Below are 8,777 nucleotides of genomic sequence, written 5' to 3'. Positions count from 1 at the left end.
AAAAAAAAAAAAAAGCCTTTTCATTTGGGTTACTTGGGGTGAATCTGGTTTCATAATTGTGTAATTTTCTGTTCTGACTTGAAATAATTGGCTTAAGAAGAGAAAAGCAAACATTTGAAAACAACTGTTATTTGGATATATTTATTTGAGCAGCAGGGAAAATGGGAGATAATTAAAATATTTCTACCTTTTGTCCTGATTATTTTTTTCTCCAATTAGAGGACATTTATTGTGCTCTCAAACAAATTATGGAGTAATGCTTTACAATTTTATTAACTATATATTAAAATACATACGCCAGTTTCTGCCACTAGCAAGAATGATGACTGGGGTCCCCTGTGCCTGGACCTTATTTTAGATGAAATAATATTATTAACAAGGTCTCCCCAAATTGTGATGCCCAGATGAGTTCACTCACATAGACTACATTGGGACTTATGGTAATATATCAGAAACTGGGAACATTTTGGTAAACCCAGCACTGAGATTCTTCAGCTAGCTAACATCTAAAGAAGAGTCTTTTGATTCACGTTACTCCTCACAAAATGCAATGCAATGATGGAACTAAACAAATATTGGTTAGACTAATGACATCTTCTCCAATCATTTATTTTTCCACCACTTGGTCCTACAGTAACGTTACGGTCATCCCTTGTTACCTGTCGGGTATTGGTTCTAGGATCTCCCTCAGATACCAAAATCCACGGATGCTTAAGTCTCTGATATAAAATCGTGTCGTATTTGAATATAATCTATGCATCTCTTCCTGTATATTTTAAATCACCTGTAGATTATTTATAATAACTAACACAATGGAAATGCTATGTAAATAGCTGTCATACTATAATGTTTACGGAATAATGACAAGCAAAAAAAGTATGTACATGGTCAGTACAGAAGCTTTATTCTTCTGCCAAATATTTTTGATGGGTGGTTGGTTGAATTCGCAGATAGGAAACCCACCAATGTGGAATCCACGGATACAAAGGGCCGACTATATTTGCTCCCAATTGATTTTCAATAAGTGAGACTAAAAAAATTATTTTGGCAGTGAAACAATCAGGCAAAGGAAAGGTTCAGAAGCTAGAAATCATTTTTCACGTTTCTATTTCTGAGTCCCTCTTGAGCTCTTACCTCCAGGCTGGCGATAGCGGAGGTGCCGGGGAGTTGAGGGGGATCTGCAAGGTGAAAGTTCTGTGGTGTCCGCTGCAGGGGAGCTTTCCACTCCTGCTCGGTCCGCCGGTGCAGACTCTAAGACTGCTGCTTGAAAACATCATGAATTTTAACAATTAGGCCATAATTCAAGAGCTTCTTGTCAGTATCATGCATGGAAACAAAAGTTCATTACAGATAATAAGCATTTCATTAATGGGCTTTAATATGAAATCAAGTCAAGTGCTGATGACACTAAATCTAAATAAAGATCTTCTCTAACCCTGTCTTGACCCTGTTGGGCCTGGCTGACTCCGGCCAGCCCCTTCTGTTGAATGCAGCAGCAGATGGTAAAACAAACAGGGGTATGTGGTGGATCCCCTGCCCTTCCAAATGTTTTTGCTTTCTCGGAGTGGGGAAAGATGACTTTTTCAGGTTAAAAATCAGATTAGGATTACAAACCAGAACTTCACAAGTTCTTTGCCTGTGTTGTCCCGTAAACCAAAGAAAGTTTGAATCTCTATCAATGTGGCCCTCACCAGGGATCTCCGGGGGCTCCCAGGGATCTAAAGCTATGTTGTTTAAAATGATAGCACTACCCAAACGTGGCTATGTAAATTTATATTAACTAAAGTTAAATTCTCATTTTGGCTTCCCACTTGCACTAGCCACATTTTGAGTGCTCAATAGCCACATGTGGCTAGTGGGTATGGTATCGAACAGCCCAGAGATAGAGTATTTCTATCCTCCCAGAAAATTCTACTGGGTATCTCTGAGCTAGAGTTACAGATCAGCAGGAGGCAAGTGAAAACTTTTTAAATGAACCATTGGGAGGGTTTAAGGTTATTTGAGCTTCTTTGCTGCAGCTAACATCCCAAGAATAACACAGACATCATTTTAGGATCATTGTTAGGCCATTACTAATGATGTTTCTACACCTCTTCCACTGATTTATTAAGCAGGTAAGACTACAACTTTGTGTATGTGCTTTCAGAGAAAAATATCAAAAAATGTAATAAATTTCCAACGATTCTTCCATTCTCCTTGGGTTTTTCATTAATTCCCACTGACAAAAGCTTAGTGTCACCTCCACTAATTGTACATTAATCCTGTCAGCAGAACTACTTTGCTTTGCCATTCCATTCAAGATTTCACTCAACAAACTTTCAAAAACTCCTAATGACTTCATATAAAGCCATTTTTATACTTGCATGTGACTTATCCGCTTAGAAATATGGCCACAATTTTGCTTTTTTTAACACAAAGGGGCCAGGAAAAGGAAGTGGTTAGAATCTTTCTCTGAATGACATAATTACAGTAAAGCTGGCAACGATGCAAGATGCAGACAAAAAAAAAAATCAGTGCTTAGCTGTCGCTTTTATTATTTTCTAAATAACTCCCCCAAAATTCAGTAATGGAAGGCATCTGCTCTGTAAGAATGAGCAGAATATCAAATACACGTCCTTGATCTGATTCAACCTTTCAGTCATCTCAGGAAAATGAGAAAATCATTAGACAGCAATTACATTGAACCCAGGAAATTTCCCAGTGAGAAAGCTGGACAGAACCTGACTGTGCTGACGAGTTGATGGGTGCAGCACACCAACATGGCACAAGTATACATATGTAACAAACCTGCACGTTATGCACATGTACCCTAGAACTTAAAGTATAATAATAATAATAATAATAATAAATAATTTTAAAAAAATAAAAAAGAAAGAACAGGAAAGCAAAGAAGAATCCTGTAAGCTAACAGGCACCTACAGAGAGAAGAAACCATGCCAGCATTGGGGGCTGAGGGGAGAATTCCTTCTGGCATATTCACTTTTGATCAGGCTCCTTGCAAACAGCTTTGCCTGCAGGACGAGTGGGCAGATGTGGCTCAAAACAAATGCTAAAATCGGGAGCACTTTCAGCCCACAGGCAGGCAATTTTCAAACTAAGAACACAGAAACAGACACTAGTTGCTGTGGGCTGTGCAGCAACACTTAGGTGGCTAAGTTGCACAGCCATGGTCTAAGTGAACACTGAGGGGGTAATGGGGTCTGAATACAGTGAGCAATCCTTTGGCTCGCCTTTCTTGCCCGCTGTTGGTTTGTTTTTTGTTTAGAACCCATCACTGGGTGGAATCTGGATATCTGAGTCTGGCTGATATTTGTGTTTTGTAGAAGTACCTGGGGTTGAAGAAGATAGAAACTACCTGGTAATAAGAAGGGAGGGTACTAGTGAATGTTGGATGAGCCTGGAGCAGATGTAGGGACTGAGTCAGAGGGAAATTAAATTGAACTAATTTTTCCCTAAGTTCATTGCCTCACTCATTTTAAAGGATATTTCCTATTTCGCTTCTTTCTCCTCACATTGTTTGACGTTCTCCTGCCAGGAAATATTGCAAGGCTGGCATTATCATTGCAATGACAATAAAAATGGACAAAGGTCGCAAGCGCTTTTCAAAAAACATGCTCTGAAATGAATAGCTGAATGGCAGTGATGGAGATCTATGGCATCAGTAGGGACCTAATTGGCAAAACTGATATTATACAATCGATGGTGTGGGGTTGTATTCTTAAGTGAAAAGCAGAAAATGTGTAAGTTCTTGGCACAGGATTCGTATTTAAGTTTGCCAACTGTTTTAAGTGTTAACATTATGTGAGGCACATGCAAACATCTTTCAAATTAAAGATGGGTCAATGTCTCCTTTTTCTTTGTCAACTCAAATTTTTAAGACTAGACAGCAGGGTTACCACAGCAGCACTCTTGGCTCTTACAGACATCATACAGACATCATACACACACACACACACAGACACACACAGACACACACACACACACAGAACTTTCAGACTCATGCTGAAGTAGTGTTCATCAAGGACTTTCCTAAAATTATTAATGACCAGTAGTGCCCATACACCAATCCAAAAACAAACAAACACACAAAACCCCACAACTGAGTCTGTAATTTCTTTGTTTCACTTATTCAGAAAAATGCCAAAGAGCTACCTCAACCCGAGACTTAATTCTAAACTTTCTACCCAGAGTGTTTCCTTTGTAAGGATCCACAAGATAAATTGTTCTCAGTCTCAAGAACCAGCAAGAATGTACCTGCACAACCAATCTATTCCTAGCCTTCAATATGGATCACATTAATTGATTATATTCCTGTCTTTACTCTGTCAGCAGAGGAGCTTGGAACCACAGTCAGGGGACTCTAGGAATTGCAGAAGACCACACAGTATTCATTTTTTTCAGTAATCATACACTTGGCCACACACAACTTATTCCTTTTCCCCCATTGCCTGATTTCCTTACCTATTTTATTTTTGTCTTTTTTTTTTTTTTTTTGGATTTTTGAGACAGGGTCTTACTCTGTGACCCAGGCTGGAATACAGTGGCATGATCAGAGCTCACTGCAGCCTTGACCTCTTAGGCTCAAGTGATCCTACTGCTTCAGCCTCCTGAGTAACTGGGACCACAGGTGCACACAGCCACACCTGGCTATTTTTTAAAAATTTTTATTTTTAGTAGAGACAAGGTCTCACTACGTTGCCCAGGCTGGTCTTGAATTCCTAGGCTCAAGCGATCCTTCCACCTCGGCCTCCCAAAATCTGGGACTACAGGTGTGAACCACCATGTCCAGCTACCTATTTCATTTTTAAGGGTAGTTGTACCCTGTGTCTCTCTGAATGACCACCTTAAATACTTTTAAGTATAAGATGGGAAATAAATGCATTAAAAAGAAATTAGAGGACAGCTATAGAAAGGGGAAAGAAATCAAGATGCAAAGAAGTGGCTTAATAGAAGGATTAAGGGAGGGGTCAGGGTAAAATGAGAGCTAAGGGGGATGCATTAGGCAGTGAATGTGACTAAGAAGCCCGGGGAACAGAGGAGCTGACAGCTCTGGAGTAAAGGTTGGCTCTACGGGCTTCACCGAGTGCCATGGGCCCCGCCTAGATACAATCTTGGACTTTCTCCATTACCCAGAGTGGAAAGACCTCAGTATTTAACTATGATCTGGAACTCTAAAATGATATTTCTAACCTATGAACCATATGGATAAATTAACTGATAAAAATATCACACTAAATCACTTGTTTTGGGGAAATCCAGTGAGAAGCAGAGGCATGAAGCCTTCAGCTTAATTCTCTAATATGAGAAAGAGCCTAATATTTCTGCCATACTGTTACTCACAGGTCCTCTCCATCTGCTGGCCCCAGGCCTTGAATGATCAGTGCTGCCACATGACAAAGCTCTCCAGCAGCCACTGGCTGTGTCCACATGATCCCACTCTGTCCAATATCTGTACTGACAGGTCTTTGAAGTCTGTGTCAGTGTCCTTCCCTAAGAGCTTGATCCAGCTCTTTTTCATTTATCTTGGTCTCCCCATGCTATGATTTGATATGTCCCCTAAAGCTCATATTTTGGAAACTCAAAACTCCAATGCAACAGTGTTGAGAGGTGAGACCTCTAAGAGGTGGTTACATCAAGAGTACCCTGCACTCATGAATGAATGAATGCCTTTATCTTGGGAATAGAATGAGTTTGGCCTACTTCACTCTCTTTCCTACCCATGTGATGCTTTCCACTATATTACAATGCAGCAAGAAGGCCCTCACCAGATGCCAGCCTCTAGAACTGTGAGAGATACATTTCTGTTCATTATAAATTACCTAGTCTCAGGTAGCACAAAACAAAGACAGAAAATTAGTACTGAGAAGTGAGGTTGCTGCTATAACGAATACCTGAAAATGTGGAAGTGGCTTTGGAACTGGTAATGGACAGATGCCGGAAGAGTCTGAAGGAATGGGCTAGAGAAAGCCTGTATTGCCATGAATGGAGTGTTAAGGACAATGCCATTAATAGTCAGCACTCAGAAGAAGAGAAGAGCTTTCAAGAGTTTGAATCTGCTAAGAGATTACTTAGGTGGTCATGAATGATCGAATGTTAGTAGAAATATGAATAGTAAAGGCAATTCTGGTGAGGTATCTCACATGGAAACGGGAAACAAGGTGTTGAAAACTGGCATAAAAGCCATCTTTGTTACAAAGTAGCAAAATAACTCGAGTGAACTGTGTTGATGCCCAAGGGCTTTATGGAAGGCAGAACTTCAGAGTGATGAACTAGGATGCCTGGTGGAAGAAATTTATAAGCAAAATATTAAGAAGCGGCATGGCTACTTTTAAACAAGAGGAAAGAAATGGTTTAAAGGCAGAATTTATAATTAAAAGGGAAACAGAGCAGAAAGACTTGGAAAATTTGCAGCTCAGCCATGTAAACAGTGAAAAGGCATTTTTGGGAGTATAAACCAAGGCTGTGGCCAAGTGACCGTTTGCTAAAAAGATTAGTACTAAAGAGAGTATGGCTAAAAGACAGCCAGGTGCTATTCATTAAGACAATGGGAGAAAGACTCCAAAGGCACTTCAGAGATCTTTCAGACAAGCTAGGACCTTGAGGGCCAGGTTTGCAGAGAGGAGTCTAAGGGACCACAGCATTTGCTACCCAGGGCTGCTCCCCGCATTCCTGTGCAGTGCTCCTTGGCCACACTAGCTGTGGCCCAGCCAAACCCAGGTGTAGCTTGGGCCACCGCACCAGAGGGTGCACATGGAAAACACTGGTGGCATCCATGTGGTGCTAATTCTGCAGGTGCACAGAATGCACAAGCTGTGAAGGCATAGCTTCCCTCACCTAGATTTCAAAGGATGCTGCAGACAGCCTAGGGTCCCAGGCAGAGACCTATTGCAGGGATGGACACACTGAAGAGAGTCCTCACTGGAGACTCTCATGGCCTAGTGAAGCCATGAGAGTGAGGCCATTGCAGAAATCCTAGAACTGCCAGCATGCAACACCAGCCTGAGAGAGCTGCAGACAAAAGGCTCTAATCTATGAGAGCTGAAATGTGGGCTGAGCCCAGAAAAGCCATGGGATTGGGCCTGCCTGAGGCTTTGGGCACTTAACCCCACTCCAGTGTACCCAGGAGGCAGCACATTGAGTGAAAGATTATTCTGGAGTCCTAAGATTTAATGTCTGCCCCATTGGGTTTTGGACTTACTTGAGGCATGTTATTCCTTTCTTCTTGCCTATTTTTCCCTTTTGCTATGGTAATGTCTATCTTATCCCTGTCCCACCACTATATTACAGCTGGAAGGGAATTTGCCTCAGGATGAATCATGTCTTGAGTCTCACCCATATCTGATTCACATAAGTCTCTGGACTTTGGACTTATCAGTTGATGCCAGAACAAGTTAAAACTTTGGGGGCTATTGGGATGGAATGAATGTATTTTGCATGTGAGGAGGACATAAATTTTGGAGAAAAGGGACTGAACGTTATAGTTTGAATGTTTCCCCCAAAGTTCCTATGTTGAAAACTTAATTCCCAGTGAAACAGTGTTGAGAGGTCGGACCTCCAAGAGATGATTATGTCATGAGGCCTGTACACACATAAATGGATTAATGCCATTATTGCAGTAGTGGGTTCCTTATAACAGCATAAGTTTGGCCCCCTTTCCTCTCTTTCACGTCTATGTGTTGCCTTCCACCATGTTATGACAGAGCAAGAAGGGCCTCACAAGATGTCAGCACCTTGATCTTGAACTTCCCAACCTCCAGAATTGTGAGAAACAGATTTATGTTCATGTACAATTATCTAGTTTCAGATATTTTGCTATAACAGCACAAAACAGAGTAAGATACCCCAATCTAACTTTTTTCCAGCTTATTATTCCAGGGGAAAAAAACTATTGATTTCTGCTTCGTCCTAGACAGTAGCTAAAGCAGCTTTCATGGTAAGATATTGGATCACCACCTTGAAGACTAAAACTAGGGAAGCTGGTGATCGAAGTGGAACATTCCCTGCACAGCAAGTTAAAGTGGAACACTTAATCATGGTGATATCAAAGAGATGTTTGCACACCATATTCATTGCACCATAATGCAAATAGCCAAGAGGTGGAAGCAACCAAAATGTCTACTGATGGATAAACGCACAAAGAAAATGTAGTATCTGCATGCTGCCGTTTCCTATTATTCAGCCTATTAAAAAGGGAAATTCTATCACATGCTATCACATGGTTGAATCTTGAGGACATTACATTAAGTGAATTAAGCCATTCAAAAAAGGACAAATATTGAATGATTCCACATATAAGAGGTACTTAAACTTAAAGTAGTCAAATTTGTAGAGATAGAAAGTAAAAAGCTAGTTGCCAGGGGCCAGGGGGAGAAGAAAATGGGGTATTATACAATGATTATAGAGTTGCAGCACGATGAAAAAGTTATAGAGATCTGTCGTTCAACAATACTATTGAGCTATACATTTAAAGATGGTTAGAATGGTAAGAAGAAGAAGGAGAAAAAAGACTCTCAAGGAGAGTTGTTGTTTTGAAGTTTACTCAGTGCTAGAAAGCCCTAAGAGGACTACTAACAAGGTCTGCTCTACGGGGCTGCCCATGCTGTCAAAACAGGACAATGCCTGTGCCTTCAGAAGCAGTGATGCCTCTTGCTCGCAGAAATGGCATTCACTGGCTGGGTACGGTGGGTCACACCTGTAATCCCAGCACTGTGATAGGCTGAGGTGGGTGGAACAGCTGAGATCAGAAGTTCAAGACCAGCCTGGCCAACATGGTGAAA

The 8,777-nt window shown here is 41.0% G+C and overlaps 1 protein-coding gene across 2 annotated transcripts in view; it reads right to left on the bottom strand.

Moving 5' to 3' along the window:
- The window catches only part of RASGRF2 (Ras protein-specific guanine nucleotide-releasing factor 2), a 280,870-nt gene that overhangs the window by 106,159 nt on the left and 165,934 nt on the right, over positions 1 to 8,777 (bottom strand). For both annotated transcript variants that reach the window (XR_001000901.1, XM_011934344.1), the window contains exon 16: positions 1,135 to 1,260. Coding sequence is in view for 1 of the 2 variants with exons in the window: in XM_011934344.1 (XP_011789734.1) it covers positions 1,135 to 1,260 (126 nt within the window). In the remaining variant the exon portion in view is untranslated. The remainder of the gene's footprint in view (positions 1 to 1,134; positions 1,261 to 8,777) is intronic.

This window comes from Colobus angolensis, unplaced genomic scaffold (assembly GCF_000951035.1).
Source record: "Colobus angolensis palliatus isolate OR3802 unplaced genomic scaffold, Cang.pa_1.0 Scaffold134, whole genome shotgun sequence".
Taxonomy (NCBI): Eukaryota; Metazoa; Chordata; class Mammalia; order Primates; family Cercopithecidae; genus Colobus; species Colobus angolensis.
Note: the sequence above shows the minus strand (reverse complement) of the source record. Positions and strands in the feature narration are given on the sequence as shown.